At 40.7% G+C, this 19,279-nt stretch overlaps 1 protein-coding gene across 8 annotated transcripts in view; it reads left to right on the top strand.

Moving 5' to 3' along the window:
- The window catches only part of LOC128985381 (homeobox protein homothorax), a 188,955-nt gene that overhangs the window by 39,240 nt on the left and 130,436 nt on the right, over positions 1–19,279 (top strand). For all 8 annotated transcript variants that reach the window (XM_054404865.1, XM_054404841.1, XM_054404849.1 and 5 more), the window contains exon 6: positions 2,031–2,225. In XM_054404865.1, the coding sequence (XP_054260840.1) occupies positions 2,031–2,225 (195 nt within the window). The remainder of the gene's footprint in view (positions 1–2,030; positions 2,226–19,279) is intronic.

Raw genomic sequence — 19,279 nt, 5'->3', positions numbered from 1 at the left:
GATACTAATTCGCTTGAATATTGTAGTACGATTTTCCATGGTAAAAATGCATAATATGGGTCTTCACGAGAATTATGTAACTGTGGCATCATATAAAGATATATCAAGAGAAAAAGTGAAGTCTAATGACTAATATTACTTCGATCTACCAACCATTCCAAGACAATAAAGTCCTAATAATAGTAAAGAAGTGACCGGTGGCTAACGGTCCTCGCCACAATGGTCCGGTAAAATGGCTACGCGATTTATAGATTCTGTCAAACCTCTTTTGTTCGCCTCGCATTTTGTTCTCGGAACAGTAAACAATTGGAAGTATTTCGGTTGCGGTCAGAAATGGCTCGGCCTTACAACTCTGTTCCGGCAACACGACCCCCGACTATGTAAGACAAATAGTTAACTGATATGCTTGATTGCTCTTGTTTTGTATTTTGAGTAACTCCGCCTTGTGTGTGATACAGTATAAGATAATGCAGCAATTCGACACGTTTATCTACACGCTAAAAACGATTTGGGCTAAACTTGCTAACCTAATTTGGGAACTCCTAAAATATCAAATCTAGTCGTCAGACCCAGTTAGCATCACTGATAATCAGCTAGATGATTACAAATAGAGCCGCATAAGCCTGCACACATCAGTCATCATCGTCGTAATCAGCCTCTGCATCGACAACCTGCCTTGGTAATCACACACAGCCGCATCTCACAACTATTCGTCCAATCATTTTTGTGGAATGCGACACTATTTATTTATACCCGTCATTTCGACCCCTCGGAATGCTCTTCGTGTAACGAGGGTAAATTGTTTTCCTGGGCCGGAATTTCGGATAGCAAAATGTTTTACTATGTTGGTATTCAAGAAGGGGAGCGAGGGGAGTTATAATATGTTTCGGACCGGAGTGGGAGGGGTAGAATTCCGTGGGTCTGTGAAGCAATATATGTCACTTACAGGGGGAAATGTATGGTAGAGCACGGCCCTTCCTCCACCCTTCCGTCACTTCTCTTGCTACACTCATCACGTTTTACCCGCTTTGCCACTTTTATTTAATTTTGATGCACATGCAAACAAACTTTTGCTATCTATATACGTAAATCTTGCAAAATATTACTCTGCCTAGCTTAAAAGTAGCTTTATCACATCGATTCCAAAATACGGTTGTTAAATTTACATAATTGAAATGGCAGTTCATACACTACCATATTTACATGTATGATTATTGTTTGTATAGGTTCATGAACTTTGTGACAACTTCTGCCACACAGTTCATACACTACCATATTTACATGTATGTTTATTGTTTGTGTAGGTTCATGAACTGTGTGACAACTTCTGCCACCGGTACATCAGCTGCCTCAAAGGCAAGATGCCCATCGACCTGGTGATACATACACTACCATATTTACATGTATGTTTATTGTTTGTGTAGGTTCATGAACTGTGTGACAACTTCTGCCACCGGTACATCAGCTGCCTCAAAGGAAAGATGCCCATCGACCTGGTGATACACATACACTACCATATTTACATGTATGTTTATTGTTTGTGTAGGTTCATGAACTGTGTGACAACTTCTGCCACCGGTACATCAGCTGCCTCAAATGCAAGATGCCCATCGACCTGGTGATACATACACTACCATATTTACATGTATGTTTATTGTTTGTGTAGGTTCATGAACTGTGTGACAACTTCTGCCACCGGTACATCAGCTGCCTCAAAGGAAAGATGCCCATCGACCTGGTGATACACATACACTACCATATTTACATGTATGTTTATTGTTTGTGTAGGTTCATGAACTGTGTGACAACTTCTGCCACCGGTACATCAGCTGCCTCAAAGGCAAGATGCCCATCGACCTGGTGATACATACACTACCATATTTACATGTATGTTTATTGTTTGTGTAGGTTCATGAACTGTGTGACAACTTCTGCCACCGGTACATCAGCTGCCTCAAAGGCAAGATGCCCATCGACCTGGTGATACACATACACCACCATATTTACATGTATGTTTATTGTTTGTGTAGGTTCATGAACTGTGTGACAACTTCTGCCACCGGTACATCAGCTGCCTCAAAGGCAAGATGCCCATCGACCTGGTCATAGACGAGAGAGAGTCGTCCAAGCCCATGGGCGAGCTAGGAGGTTCGACGAACGGCAACGACGGCAGAAGTAACGCCGACTCCACCTCACACACCGACGGCGCGAGTACGCCAGACGTGGTAAGCAACACCACCACCTACTCCTTATATCTGGTTGCAGTTTAGTGTTTAATTTTTAGATTTTTGACGAATTAAAAGTTTAATTTATAACGCAATGGTGTTTTGATTTTTAAATTGATTTCTTGACTTTAATTTTGTACAAATTAAAAGTAAAATTCGACTACCTAATTCGACATTTTTAAAAGCTGTAACATACATATCGCCTTTATAAAAACCAAAATTATTTACTCAGGTTGTTTTGTTATACAGTAGTTTGTTCTTGGAACTCACGACCCTTTTATAACTTCTGATTAAATAAACCGTCCATTTAAACATTCGATTTCGTCTAATGGCAGTGCCCATTAGACTGCTGAATCTTTGATAAAGTGCAATTTAATGACGGCATTTCCAGTGTCCGTCGCGTGTGTTCGAATACGACCAATCACTACAAATACATAGATGTAGGTCCCATCGCATGCAAAGGTGGGCAGCAGTCACCATCAAATGACCTTTAATTTACATTTTAAAAGACACGTTTCCTACTATTTTACTAGCGGCAAGCCTGGACTCTGAATAACCTGAGTCCACGCTCATTCATAAATTATACAAACCAGACAGCAAAAGTGACAGGGGTAAAATATGGGAGTAATATATGACAATATTGTGTACAAATTTATTACAAATGTTTAAAGAAATATATCCTGTTTTATTAATCAACGTGGGCAACATTCTTTACGATATTTGTTACGTTTAAATGACGTGAGGTCACGAACTCATACGGTATTACCATTGTATTAATATTGTTTTATAACATAACAGTAGAGTTAGCTAAGGACGTGTTTGCATTGTTATGCTTGTTACAACAGTTTAGATCTGATTCTCACTCGGGGTTTACCCAGTAAATAGTTTACCGGCTCCTCCAATTGCTATTCATAACCAACAACCGATGCATGCCCTTCTTTCAATATGCATGCAAATATTAAGCCTACCCCTCGTTCCGCTACCAGAAAATGGTTCACAGTATCATTTCCATCCCTCTTATTACCTTTTTCCCTCGCAAGTATCTCATTTTCATCGCGAGGGTCCTGGTGGGTAATTGGTGTCAATTTGACGCGTCCCATCACTCATACTAAGTAAGGGCTGCGAGCTGCGACGGCTTAGGCTCTTATTATCACACGCTCTGTGCTCCACTGATAACCACCCTCCGCCCTCCGCCCCCGCAAGTTGCATCATTATTGGCCTGGCGTTTTATTTTTTTTACAGGAAAGCACCTTAAAAACGATTTATATTTTCTACCCATGTTTTACTTTTGAATTAGGTAGTATTTAAAAGTAAACCCGTTAACATAATATCTTCTTTTCAAACTGCCAACTCAAATCACCAAAGGCGATTGTGGCAGACCATCCAAATATATTCATTTGGTTCTTTAATAGTAAACATCTTATGGATTTAAAGTAGCCCAAATAGTAGTTGTTAGGCTAACACAAAAGAATACCGAAATTAATAGGTGGTAATAATGGCATCATTGTTCTTAACAAAACCATTAACGTTAAACTAAAAGGTAAATAAATATTATTACCTAACTAAAATAATCAAACGTGTAATTGCTTATGACCCAACGCTACAAGAATTTGTTTCGTAGGACAGGTTTTGCCCTCAAGGAAATGTTTGTTTTAAAGGTTAAAGTATTGTACTGCGTTTGACAAGTGGAAGAAAGGTGTCGGGACAAGCGTCGATCGTGGGATATGAACCTATTTATAAAGTGTTTGGTCAATGACAGGAATAGAGCCAGCCAGTTGGATACCCAATGCTCGCCGCACGCCAGGAAACGCTGCTGCCGTGGAAACGTTGGCTTCACAATCTGGCGATACCGTCCGTGAGACAAAACTACAGAACCGAACACTACTGTTATCACTACACGCTAGGAAACGCTGCTGCCGTGAAAACGTTTGCTTCACAATCTGGCGATACCGTCCGTGAGGTACAACTACAGAACCGAACACTACTGTTATCACTACACGCTAGGAAACGCTGCTGCTGTGGAAACGTTGGCTTCACAATCTGGCGATACCGTCCGTGAGGCACAACTACAGAACCGACCACTACTGTTATCACTACACGCTAGGAAACGCTGCTGCCGTGGAAACGTTGGCTTCACAATCTGGCGATACCGTCCGTGAGGCACAACTACAGAACCGACCACTACTGTTATCACTACACGCTAGGAAACGCTGCTGCCGTGGAAACGTTTGCTTCACAATCTGGCGATACCGTCCGTGAGGTACAACTACAGAACCGAACACTACTGTTATCACTACACGCTAGGAAACGCTGCTGCTGTGGAAACGTTGGCTTCACAATCTGGCGATACCGTCCGTGAGGCACAACTACAGAACCGACCACTACTGTTATCACTACACGCTAGGAAACGCTGCTGCCGTGGAAACGTTGGCTTCACAATCTGGCGATACCGTCCGTGAGGCACAACTACAGAACCGACCACTACTGTTATCACTACAGTACACTCTAGGAAACGCTGCTGCTGTGGAAACGTTGGCTTCACAATCTGGCGATACCGTCCGTGAGGCACAACTACAGAACCGACCACTACTGTTATCACTACACGCTAGGAAACGCTGCTGCCGTGGAAACGTTGGCTTCACAATCTGGCGATACCGTCCGTGAGGCGCAACTACAGAACCGACCACTACTGTTATCACTACAGTACACTCTAGGAAACGCTGCTGCTGTGGAAACGTTGGCTTCACAATCTGGCGATACCGTCCGTGAGGCACAACTACAGAACCGACCACTACTGTTATCACTACAGTACACTCTAGGAAACGCTGCTGCTGTGGAAACGTTGGCTTCACAATCTGGCGATACCGTCCGTGAGGCACAACTACAGAACCGACCACTACTGTTATCACTACACGCTAGGAAACGCTGCTGCCGTGGAAACGTTGGCTTCACAATCTGGCGATACCATCCGTGAGGCACAACTACAGAACCGACCACTACTGTTATCACTACACGCTAGGAAACGCTGCTGCCGTGGAAACGTTGGCTTCACAATCTGGCGATACCGTCCGTGAGGCGCAACTACAGAACCGACCACTACTGTTATCACTACACGCTAGGAAACGCTGCTGCCGTGGAAACGTTGGCTTCACAATCTGGCGATACCGTCCGTGAGGCGCAACTACAGAACCGACCACTACTGTTATCACTACAGTACACTCTAGGAAACGCTGCTGCCGTGGAAACGTTGGCTTCACAATCTGGCGATACCGTCCGTGAGGCACAACTACAGAACCGACCACTACTGTTATCACTACAGTACACTCTAGGAAACGCTGCTGCTGTGGAAACGTTTGCTTCACAATCTGGCGATACCGTCCGTGAGGCACAACTACAGAACCGACCACTACTGTTATCACTACAGTACACTCTAGGAAACGCTGCTGCTGTGGAAACGTTGGCTTCACAATCTGGCGATACCGTCCGTGAGGCACAACTACAGAACCGACCACTACTGTTATCACTACACGCTAGGAAACGCTGCTGCCGTGGAAACGTTGACTTCACAATCTGGCGATACCGTCCGTGAGGCGCAACTACAGAACCGAAAACTACTGTTATCACTACACGCTAGGAAACGCTGCTGCTGTGGAAACGTTGGCTTCACAATCTGGCGATACCGTCCGTGAGGCACAACTACAGAACCGACCACTACTGTTATCACTACACGCTAGGAAACGCTGCTGCCGTGGAAACGTTGGCTTCACAATCTGGCGATACCGTCCGTGAGGCGCAACTACAGAACCGACCACTACTGTTATCACTACAGTACACTCTAGGAAACGCTGCTGCCGTGGAAACGTTGGCTTCACAATCTGGCGATACCGTCCGTGAGGCACAACTACAGAACCGACCACTACTGTTATCACTACAGTACACTCTAGGAAACGCTGCTGCTGTGGAAACGTTTGCTTCACAATCTGGCGATACCGTCCGTGAGGCAAAACTACAGAACCGACCACTACTGTTATCACTACAGTACACTCTAGGAAACGCTGCTGCTGTGGAAACGTTGGCTTCACAATCTGGCGATACCGTCCGTGAGGCACAACTACAGAACCGACCACTACTGTTATCACTACACGCTAGGAAACGCTGCTGCCGTGGAAACGTTGACTTCACAATCTGGCGATACCGTCCGTGAGGCGCAACTACAGAACCGAAAACTACTGTTATCACTACACGCTAGGAAACGCTGCTGCTGTGGAAACGTTGGCTTCACAATCTGGCGATACCGTCCGTGAGGCACAACTACAGAACCGACCACTACTGTTATCACTACAGTACACTCTAGGAAACGCTGCTGCTGTGGAAACGTTTGCTTCACAATCTGGCGATACCGTCCGTGAGGCACAACTACAGAACCGACCACTACTGTTATCACTACAGTACACTCTAGGAAACGCTGCTGCTGTGGAAACGTTGGCTTCACAATCTGGCGATACCGTCCGTGAGGCACAACTACAGAACCGACCACTACTGTTATCACTACAGTACACTCTAGGAAACGCTGCTGCTGTGGAAACGTTTGCTTCACAATCTGGCGATACCGTCCGTGAGGCACAACTACAGAACCGACCACTACTGTTATCACTACACGCTAGGAAACGCTGCTGCCGTGGAAACGTTGGCTTCACAATCTGGCGATACCGTCCGTGAGGCGCAACTACAGAACCGACCACTACTGTTATCACTACAGTACACTCTAGGAAACGCTGCTGCTGTGGAAACGTTGGCTTCACAATCTGGCGATACCGTCCGTGAGGCACAACTACAGAACCGACCACTACTGTTATCACTACAGTACACTCTAGGAAACGCTGCTGCTGTGGAAACGTTGGCTTCACAATCTGGCGATACCGTCCGTGAGGCGCAACTACAGAACCGAAAACTACTGTTATCACTACACGCTAGGAAACGCTGCTGCTGTGGAAACGTTGGCTTCACAATCTGGCGATACCGTCCGTGAGGCACAACTACAGAACCGACCACTACTGTTATCACTACAGTACACTCTAGGAAACGCTGCTGCTGTGGAAACGTTGGCTTCACAATCTGGCGATACCATCCGTGAGGCACAACTACAGAACCGACCACTACTGTTATCACTACAGTACACGCTAGGAAACGCTGCTGCTGTGGAAACGTTGGCTTCACAATCTGGCGATACCGTCCGTGAGGTACAACTACAGAACCGACCACTACTGTTATCACTACACGCTAGGAAACGCTGCTGCCGTGAAAACGTTGGCTTCACAATCTGGCGATACCGTCAGTATGGCGCAACTACAGAACCGACCACTACTGTTATCAATACAAGCTAGGAAACGCTGCTGCTGTGGAAACGTTGGCTTCACAATCTGGCGATACCGTCCGTGAGGCACAACTACAGAAACGAACACTACTGTTATCACTACACGCTAGGAAACTCTGCTGCCGTGGAAACGTTGGCTTCACAATCTGGCGATACCGTCCGTGAGGCACAACTACAGAACCGAACACTACTGTTATCACTACACGCTAGGAAACGCTGCTGCTGTGGAAACGTTGGCTTCACAATCTGGCGATACCGTCCGTGAGGTACAACTACGGAACCGACCACTACTCTTATCACTACAGTACACTCTAGGAAACGCTGCTGCTGTGGAAACGTTGGCTTCACAATCTGGCGATACCGTCCGTGAGGCGCAACTACAGAACCGAAAACTACTGTTATCACTACACGCTAGGAAACGCTGCTGCTGTGGAAACGTTGGCTTCACAATCTGGCGATACCGTCCGTGAGGCACAACTACAGAACCGACCACTACTGTTATCACTACAGTACACTCTAGGAAACGCTGCTGCTGTGGAAACGTTGGCTTCACAATCTGGCGATACCATCCGTGAGGCACAACTACAGAACCGACCACTACTGTTATCACTACAGTACACGCTAGGAAACGCTGCTGCTGTGGAAACGTTGGCTTCACAATCTGGCGATACCGTCCGTGAGGCGCAACTACAGAACCGACCACTACTGTTATCACTACACGCTAGGAAACGCTGCTGCTGTGGAAACGTTGGCTTCACAATCTGGCGATACCGTCCGTGAGGTACAACTACAGAACCGACCACTACTGTTATCACTACACGCTAGGAAACGCTGCTGCCGTGAAAACGTTGGCTTCACAATCTGGCGATACCGTCAGTATGGCGCAACTACAGAACCGACCACTACTGTTATCAATACAAGCTAGGAAACGCTGCTGCTGTGGAAACGTTGGCTTCACAATCTGGCGATACCGTCCGTGAGGCACAACTACAGAAACGAACACTACTGTTATCACTACACGCTAGGAAACTCTGCTGCCGTGGAAACGTTGGCTTCACAATCTGGCGATACCGTCCGTGAGGCACAACTACAGAAACGAACACTACTGTTATCACTACACGCTAGGAAACGCTGCTGCGTTGGAAACGTTGGCTTCACAATCTGGCGATACCGTCCGTGAGGCACAACTACAGAACCGACCACTACTGTTATCACTACACGCTAGGAAACGCTGCTGCTGTGGAAACGTTGGCTTCACAATCTGGCGATACCGTCCGTGAGGCGCAACTACAGAACCGACCACTACTGTTATCACTACACGCTAGGAAACGCTGCTGCTGTGAAAACGTTGGCTTCACAATCTGGCGATACCGTCCGTGAGGTACAACTACGGAACCGAACACCAATGTGTAGTAGATATTCGATAAGCGATATCGATAGCAGACTACTGATGTGGTCCGTTGCGCCTGCAACTGAGTAAACAGACTGAGCCCGGCTTCCGTGTTCACGGATGAACCTTCACTTGGACTATTTCGTGTAGTTTTTAACGGGTTCTTTAACCAGACTTACGTTTAATGTTATACATACTAAAGCACTAGGCGTATTATGTTATCCGTACAAATTGCTGTAATGTTCTTAATCAAATGCATCTTCATGGACGTTTGCTTACTAATCACCGGTTCCTACTAACTAACGAAGGCATTCAATATCTCGTTTCAGAATGAATAACATAAAACACTCATATGTAGAATAAGGTGAGGAGACTATTTTATCTCCAAGTAGAATTTTTCAGCGGTGTGTTAGCTTTAGTGAGAGTGAGCGAAATAAAACAATCTAATTTTATCGAGACGAGAGAGGAGAGACGCGCGGCGCGGCGAGGCTGGCTGGCACCTCACGACGTCGTCCATTGTATCTCTAGCATCGTTATTAATTGGCTTGGTACAAAGTACAATAGTGCACAAACGCTATCTGAGCACAGGCACCGCGCTCCACAAGCCATAGCCGTGTAGCGTGCATTATGCTTATTAGCAGAAATACGAAACTTATCTCGCTTTATATAAATATGTATTCGTGACTGAGCATAATCTCCCACAACGCTACAATGAGAGAATAAGTCGTTACAGAAAGTAGTGTTTCACACAATAACATGCAAGCCCCATTGGCTTTGGTCATTTTATTTAAAATTATATTGTACTGGAAATTGTAGCTTGTTTCCAACAAGCTATAGTGTGTATAGGAAAGTGTATTTCCAATAAACAGAAGCAAAACGTATAACATGTAGATAGTTTCGTCTCCATATCAATCATTGATAATAATTGATAGTGGCTGTTCTATACGAACGTTACACTGGTGACACGGGCGACTTTTCGTAATCATAAAGATCGAAGGTCCGTGAAGTTAGCCCCCCCCATAAAAGCACTAACAATTAAACTAGTATTAATGGTTAGTGCTTCGTTAGTGCTGGTTAGTGCTTCAACTCCCATCGTTAGTGCTCTTACGGTTCAGGAGCTATAACCGAAAAACTGTGGGGGGGGCCAACTTCACGGAAGTTAGCCCCCCCCAGTAGTAATATGTGAGCACTAACTTTTAAAACTGTACCAACGGTTAGTGCTTCGTTAGTGCTGGTTAGTGCTTCAACTCCCGTCGTTAGTGCTCTTACGGTTCAGGAGCTATAACCGAAAAACTGTGGGGGGGGCCAACTTCACGGAAGTTGGCCCCCCCCATAAAAGCACTAACAATTAAACTAGTATTAATGGTTAGTGCTTCGTTAGTGCTGGTTAGTGCTTCAACTCCCATCGTTAGTGCTCTTACGGTTCAGGAGCTATAACCGAAAAACTGTGGGGGGGGGGCCAACTTCACGGAAGTTGGCCCCCCCCATAAAAGCACTAACAATTAAACTAGTATTAATGGTTAGTGCTTCGTTAGTGCTGGTTAGTGCTTCAACTCCCATCGTTAGTGCTCTTACGGTTCAGGAGCTATAACCGAAAAACTGTGGGGGGGGGCAACTTCACGGAAGTTAGCCCCCCCCCCAGTAGTAATATGAGAGCACTAACTTTTAAAACTGTACCAACGGTTAGTGCTTCGTTAGTGCTGGTTAGTGCTTCAACTCCCATCGTTAGTGCTCTTACGGTTCAGGAGCTATAACCAAAAAACTGTGGGGGGGCCAACTTCACGGAAGTTAGCCCCCCTCCCCAGTAGTAATATGTTTTAGGTAACTTACTTACTTACTACTTACTTACTAAAATGTACTTACTTAAGTTACATTTTAGGTAACTTAAAACAGTTACCTACGCACTTGTAGCCACCACTTTGTCTTTCCTCCAAGAGAGAAGTGAAAGATCTTACGACCAAGCAAGTGCTGCGATCTGTGTGGAGTCAAGGGAACTAACTCAAAATGTTCCTAGAATCTCCACTGCAGCAGTAGTGTTCTATATACTGTAGGCGACATTACGTCTGAAGCTTCTATAACCAGTCATTTTCACGATTGTATTTTTTCGTGTGTTTTACATTGAAGTTTTGATGATCTAGGTAAGTCAAGTATGTTAATCACTATGTAGTTAAATCAAGGTCCTAGCCTAACATAGTTGTATGTCTATAGATTTAGAGCGTTTAATATTTTTTTCGTTAGGCCTATGCATAAATTGTACCTTGACTGTCTCAATTGTTATCATTTGAACCACAGTAATTGTTACGTCTGAACTATGTCGGTATCTTCTTTTCGATTTGTCATGTAGCCGAATTCACAATACGGTCATATATTTAACTCCACGCCACGGCATTTGAAGTGGAAAAACTCTTGCGTCTTGGCAGACAGTCAGTCAGTGGCGCCGGGCGCCGTTTGGTTTGGAATCAGTACTGTCGCCGGCGACACACACTCACTTATTGCCTACACACAGTGGTGGTCCCATGGTTTCATTTTGTTGGGATATTATCACCGGGGAGGGGGGGGGGGTGTGGATGAAAATGTCCTCTAGAAAAAAAGGGTGGTCAAGGGCTGAAAATGTAAAATTGAAAGTTTAAAGACGTACTTTATAGTATTTTAGCTCTACAATATATTCTAGCTAATAGTATTTATGTTAGATAATTAAATATAAAATATGTCGGAGGGGATTTTTTTCTCCCACCCCCCTCCCATTGGTGCACCACTGCCTACACGTGAGATGAATCAGGTTAGGACTAATTCTAAATTAATTATATACTGGTTGTCCGGGAACTCTCTACCAACATTTTAGGGCATTTTTAATGAGTAATAAACATATCAATATCACATTTAAATCGTCAGGATGTCCTCAGCTACTCACAAAGCCACCATTTTTTTTTCGTTTATTCATATTTTTTAAGAATTTAATAGTCATTTAATAGTCATTTAATAGTCATTTATTCAGTCTTTAAACAATACATTATTGTAATTGACATCGTCATTATTATTGTAAAAGATATAAGATACGATACTTATAATTATTAAAATTTGACATGAAAATTCCAAAATATAGGCTGCCCTTATTGAAATTTAACAGGTTTAAATAATTTTTAAAAAATAGGCAAACTTAACAAACTTAAATTATGAATAATAGTGGGTCTTTCTTAAAAATGCTAATGGTTATCACAGGTGTACAATGAACATAGAGGGACAAAATTACTAACATTATCACAGATGGAATATGGTAAAAAAAACATATCAAAATAGTGAACATGAAATATATGAAAATCAATTACAGTAATAAAATCCTAGCCTAACTTAAACAAAATTTCTAACATTATCACAGATGGAATATGGTAAAAAACATATCAAAATAGTGAACATGAAAAATATGAAAATTAATTACAGTAATAAAAATCCTAGCCTAACTTAAAAGCATTTAACATTAGCAAAAAATGAGATCACATTCAAAAAATTCCTCAATTTTGTAAAATGGGTGAGATGGAAGCCACATAGTTAATTTTCTTTTAAAGACACTTAACGGCAAGGACTTGACTTGGGGATGAAGCTTATTAAATAATTTAATTAATGGTTAAACATACGAAATTGAAACCTTGCACAAACATTTATGACCACAAGACAAAGCAACCAAAAGATAATTACAATTTTTAAATTTCATAAAACAAAATGGCTGCCAATTAAAATTGTGTTTCTTAAATAACTAAAAAAAACATTGAATGAAAAAATTACAATAACTTTTTAAAGGAAATTTTGCTAAAAATCGATTTACACCTTTTTTTGTAACATTGAACGATTATTAACTGATATACTGAACCTTTAGTGACATGACCGCTTCGAGCATGCGCTGCAACTTACCTCCAGCCAGGGGTGAATTTTAAATGAGTTCCCCCCTAATTTTTTCTACATTTCTTAAGATATGAACTTCGGACCACGTTAGATCATTGTAGTGTAGTAAGTACTTCATTTTGAATGGATAAACATTTTTGGCCGCCATTTTGGATCCGTCATATTGGATACATTTTGTTTTTCAAATGTAAAGGTAGGGTTGTGACCCATTGTTTTAAACTAGAATTTTACGCTGATTACAATGCCGCAATTAGTTTAAAAAAATCTTGATCCGTTCTAAAGTTATGAGGACTTTTTATAACTTTATTTTTAGCCCATTTTAACATTGTGCATTTACAAACTAAGACCATAATCTCAAAATAGTGTTAGATAAAGATAAGTATACACCACCATTCATTGTCGACCTATTATCACTTGGTTATGACGGATTATTTTTTCGGCCGCCATCTTGGATCTGTCATTTTGAGATGTAATAAATTAATTTAAATATGAAGGTGGTGTTGTGACCCATTATTTTGAACTACTTTTTTATGCTGAACTCAATGCCGCAATCCGTTTTTGTTTCTCAGGCTTTCTTGATGAAATATTAAAATTATCTTACTTAAATTTCCAATATTTCAAAAAACAAATATGAAAATGCAAAACGGATTGCGGCATTAAATTCAGCATAAAAAAGTAGTCTGAAATGATGGGTCACAATACCACCTTCATATTTAAATTAATTTATCACATTTCAAAATGGCAGATCCAAGATGGCGGCCAAAAAAATACATCCGTCATAACCAAGTGATAATAGGTCAACAATGAATGGTGTTGTATACTTATCTTTATCAAGCACTATTTTGAGATTATGGTCTTAGTTTGTAAATGCACAATGTTAAAATGGGCTAAAAATAAAGTTATAAAAAGTCCTCATAACTTTAGAACGGATCAAGATTTTTTAAAACTAATTGCGGCATTGTAATCAGCGTAAAATTCTAGTTTGAAACAATGGGTCACAACCCTACCTTTATATTTTAAAAAAAAATTTGTATCCAATATGGCGGATCCAAGATGGCGGCCAAAAATGTTTATTCAGTCAAAATCAAGTACTTACTACACTACAATGATCTGACGTGGTCCGAAGTTGATATCTTAAGAAATGTAGAATAAAGAAGGGGGGGAACTCATTTAAAAGTCACGCTGTATATCTCCAGCCCTGACCTCCAGCGGTCATGTATCACTGAAACTGCCATATCTAAGTTAATATTTTTATTCCAATCTTAAAAATAAGATGTCAATCGATTTGTAATGAAATTGTCTTAAAAAAGTAATAGTAAGTTTTAGGCCCAAAACCAACCGTTTTTTGAGTTATTTAAGAAACAAAACTTTTAACGGCCGCCATTTTGTTTTATGAACTTGACAAATTGTCATAATTTTCTGGTGTCTTTTTGTGCAACGTTTCCATTTCGCATGTTTAGCTATTCTATAGGGGGGAAATAAGTAAAAAACTACGATTTTTATAAAAACGTATTATGTTGTAGCCCTTTTATTCTGAACAAAATGGCATGACTCCCATTTCTGTAAAAATTACGGTTCAAAAGTTATTGTGAATTATGTTATTTTCCCATAAAACTCCATAAAATAACGAAAAATAGGATTTTAGAAAAAAAACTGGTTATATTTTAACGCAGTATGTTATGATTCTTATAATAATGAAAGTTTTTTTGACTTTTTAGAAATTTGGATTTTTAATGGGGATTTTCCCATAAAACCCCATAAAATAACAGAAAATCGGATTTTTTGAAAATGGCCCGAACGATTTTATTAAAAAATTAAGTATGTTGTAGTACTTTGAATTCTGATCAGAAAGGTAAAAATCCCATTTCCGGGAGCGCGGTGAGCGCGGCCACCTGCTGACGTCATCGCGCGCAGTCTGCTCTGTCTGGCCACCTCTTTTACTCCATACATCTTGTGTCTAGCCCACCTCTTTTATTCCATACATCTTGGCGGCCTGGAGCTATAGGTGGCCATGTATCCACACTATTCCTAATCATTGCTTATGCCATTTAACCATGGCTTTGTATGTTTGTTCTTTCCAGATCAAATGAGAAAATGCCTAGAAAGTCTTTGGTGGAGAAAGAAGTATTGTTAAAAATACTAAATGAAAAACAAGCAGAAGTTATTCAACATGGTCGAGTTGTTGGCCCCTCCTCAGATATATGGTTTGATTTGCAGTGCTCAAACAATCTTCTTATGACTCCAAAAGCACTTTACACGTTTGCATTGAAGCATTTTCCAAATAAAAGCGAACCGTCAACCCCATTATCAGATATTCTTCCAAACACCAACCAAAGTTTAAATAACGATAGCAGTGATGAAGACACTTTATCTACAAACAGTGATATTTCTTTCAATGATGGTGGAACTAATTTTAAAGTTAAACTAGGAAAAGAAAAATGGGAGCTTATGAAACCCTCTGAATCCCAATACAAAAGGAAAGATGAAAAACATCGGCAGTCATCAGTAAGAGCTTATCGCACTCTTCAGCCTGGAGTTTGGACCAATCTAATTAATGAAGCAATTTGGACTGAAACAAAATACCCTTGTACTCTGGTTTATAAAAGAGCAAAGGTTGGAACTGAGCTGGCGGAAACATTTCTGACTATTGTAGCTTTTTGTAAAGAATGTAAGTCCTCCTTCCATGGTAGATGTTTGCGAGAGCCTGCTGAAAATGAAGATGTAGTTTTGTCTTTTACTGTAAAGGGTGATACAAGTATTCCCCACAACCAAGGATTCAAACGGCAACTGTCGGGTAAACGAAGAGCTGATATCATCAAGACCATAATTGATAAAAACGAAAGTGTAAGTAAGTACAGAAAATTGGAAGCGAGAAAGGACATGGAGCTTTTCGATAGAGAACCTGCACACTTACCATCCTTAGAGGTGCTAAGAAAAGCTAAAAGTGAAGCATTGTCTAAGCAAAATATCCATGGAAATATTTTTACATCCCTCCAGCTAATACAATACAGTGATCCATACAAAAATTCAATAAAGGACATTGGCTTGGACAAATTTTTCGTTCACTATTGGTCTTCTGATCAACTTCGACTGTATAACTTGTACTGTAAAAAAACAGATGTGCCAACACTATTTATTGACGCTACAGGAGGAGTTGTGAAGAAAATACAGCGCCCAGCAGGGAACTTGTCAGGTCACATTTTTCTGTATTGTGGAGTCATAAAAGTTGATACAAATACAGAAAACCAGATACCTATTGTGTGCATGCTGTCTGAAAGGCACAACACAAATGCTATAACATTTTGGCTCAAGGAGTGGATAAGATCAGGAGCACAAATACCGATTCAATGTGTCACTGATCTTTCAATTGCTCTGCTCAGTGCAGTATGTGGTGCCTTTACAAAGTATAGTACACTACATGAGTATATCAACAAATGTTTTGACCTCTTAGTGAAAAACGTTGTGGAAGAAGATGTTCCTCATTGTTTCTTAAGAGTGGACGTAGCTCATGTACTGAAACTTGTAAGTCAGTGGCAGTCGTTGAAAGGAAAAAGCAGAAGAATCAGGGAGTTCTATATAAGATGTATGGGTCAGTTACTTTTGTGTACATCATTGGATCACGCTCGTAATATTATTTGTGCAATTATGACTGTAAGCTTAAGTGAAACAGAGGGCATCTCTGTTACTACAAGCAAACCAACTATAGGAGAATCCTCTAAAATCTGGCTGAAACAAGTTATTTCTTCATCTGAAGTCAATGTTGACTACGAACCTTATGTGTTGGTCCTTGAACAAACATTAGAAGCGGACATTGAGGATGGACAGGAGCCAGTTACTGAAGCAAAACAATCAAACAAATTTAGTAAATGGGCAAAACAAATTTTAGAGGAATGCAAGCAGACGGTGGAAAGTGACGTTGGGGATAGAGACAATTTGCACTACGTTCCTGATCTTTGTTCATCTCTACTCTCTATGTGTGAAAAATTGCCTCTATGGACGGGAATAATGATACCAATATTTGGGTATGGCAAACAAGTTGGAAGCAGTGCTGCAGTTGAGAGTTATTTTAAAGAACTGAAAGTAAACCTAATGAGACGAGGCGAATCAGTACGTGTAGACAACTTTTTAATTCAACATATAAAACTGAACGAAGGATCCTTAAAGATTGCAGGATCGTCTGAAATGTTCTGGGATGAAACCACGGAGAATAGTTCCGAATTTCAAGAAGAAGTAAGGGAGCAAGAAATGTCTCACAGCAGTCCAAAGTCGCAAGTCGTCCAAAGTCAGCAAGAAAATGTTTGTGCTCCATCTATACCTATTTCTAGCTGTATTGCTTGCGAAGTTGGCAACAAACCAGAAGGTGCACACATATGCATAATTTGCCAAAAAGCTGTGCACGCATTAGATGGCTGTTCAATACCTATTGGTGAAGAAGGGTATGGCCAAAAAAGAAAATGCATATCATGCGCAAATGGACAGACCACAAACAGAAGAATAGAGAAAACCCCCGTATGGCAGAAACCAGTGCTAGAAGAGCTGAAGCAAGTGGAAAACTGGCGCAACCAAGCGTCTTCAAGCAGTTGCAAAAAGAGTTTCTATCTAGCACCTTGCCCCGAAATGAATCATGTCAAAGAAAATTCGCCAAAGAATCAAATAAAAATAGGTGTTTTAAGAAACGGTAATTCTATCACACTGAAACCTCGCCGTGTAGACTCAATGCAAGTGGTTTTGGAAAACACATGCGCGTTCGATTCGGTTGTTCAGGGAATTGCCGTTTGTATTTGTGACAGTGACAAATATTCGGAAATGGTAAATGTATCAACAGGGATAGCGAAATTAGCAATTGGACTTGTTCAAAGAGTAAAACCAAACAACCTATACTTGGAGCGAATCTCAATTCTTAAGGACTGGTTTCCTGCTGATACATTGCAACAGAACATGAAAAGGATAAAATGTGCAACCACAGTAACAGATATAGTGACCAAATTTGTATCTCCCAGTTTTTCAGAGAGTAAAAACTGTTCATCTCCTTTCTGCCCAGAAAAAAACACCATAAAATATTATTCGTTAATGAGAGTAGATTCACAGTTTCTCGCAAAAAACGGAATCTCCTATCTTGACCAGGCCATTAAGCTAGCTACATGCATAAATCCAGAAGAAAAAAGAAAGTGCCTGAAAAAACTGCAGAGATCAGTTGCAGTACCTGAACAATTAAAATGTCATGACCTTGGTTTATCATCCATGCCTTTGTGCAATGGCGATGTTTCCTACGTACAAGAATTTGGTATTAATGGACATCTGATGATCGAGATTGCAAGTGATAACCAACATCAGCAGCTTGATAAAAACGACTTTGAGTCCAACACAAGCTACAAATTGGCACAAATACCTTTCATGGTCAGCTTTTCTGATCAAACATTTTATTTAAGGACAGTAATAACGTTCGTCCCACCTTTGGTTGGTAGCGGCATCGGGCATTACGTGGCATACTGTAGGCGTTCTGATGGAGGGTGGGAAATTTATGACGACCTCAAAGAAAAAGTAATACGCACCAACAGCAACAAAAGTGTTTGCATTCATTTGATAGTGTATACGTTGTAAGATAGGTCCCACTTATTCAGAAATACCAAAGGTTAGGGATTTCAACTCAAGAGTATCGTAACATTGCATTATTAATGACTTGACATGTTAAGACATTTAATAATCTTGTTGAAGTATATAAGAATACTAAAATTCAACATTTAAATATTTATTATAATTTATTGAAATCTTGAGAAAAGTGTTTTTAATAACCCTTTAGGGGGTATTTCACATTACTTACAAAAATAATTTATTGGTTTGCAGAAGTCAACTGTAACATCATATATTACGTTCTGTACGGTATATGTAAATATATCAAGAATTGTTTAAGTTCAGTTTATACCCGTACTAGATTATATTTATTGAGTTTTATAAAATGAATACATTGTATTCATTGGTTTTATACAGATTATTATATGAAGTTTATTTGACCCTTGTCCATAACAAGGTTAACCATTCACAAACAGTAACATCTGAACCTCTTATTTCAACATATGAGATTGTATAGTGTAAATTTTAATATTTGGTAATAGGCCTACTTTTGTATTTTCTTTCTTTTGGCTTTGTAATAGTATTCACTTTGAAAATGAGTTGTTTGAAAATATCATGTTTACTATCTAAAAAAATACTAAGTAGGCCTAAGTGTGTATAGCTTATGTAATGTTTATATTAAGTTAAATACAAATCTTTCAAACAATCAGTGCATTTATAATTATAACCCTGTTATTTTATTTGTTTACTTAAAATGTTAAAATAGATATAAATTAACAAAGCACTTCTACTTGATACCTTTTAAAATATTCAAGAAGTTAA

This window comes from Macrosteles quadrilineatus, unplaced genomic scaffold (genome assembly GCF_028750875.1).
Source record: "Macrosteles quadrilineatus isolate MER2022 unplaced genomic scaffold, UCM_ALF_1.0 Scaffold_1__1_contigs__length_201487025, whole genome shotgun sequence".
NCBI lineage: Eukaryota > Metazoa > Arthropoda > Insecta > Hemiptera > Cicadellidae > Macrosteles > Macrosteles quadrilineatus.
The sequence above is the reverse complement of the archived record's forward strand: the minus strand, read 5'-3'. Positions and strand labels throughout refer to the sequence as shown.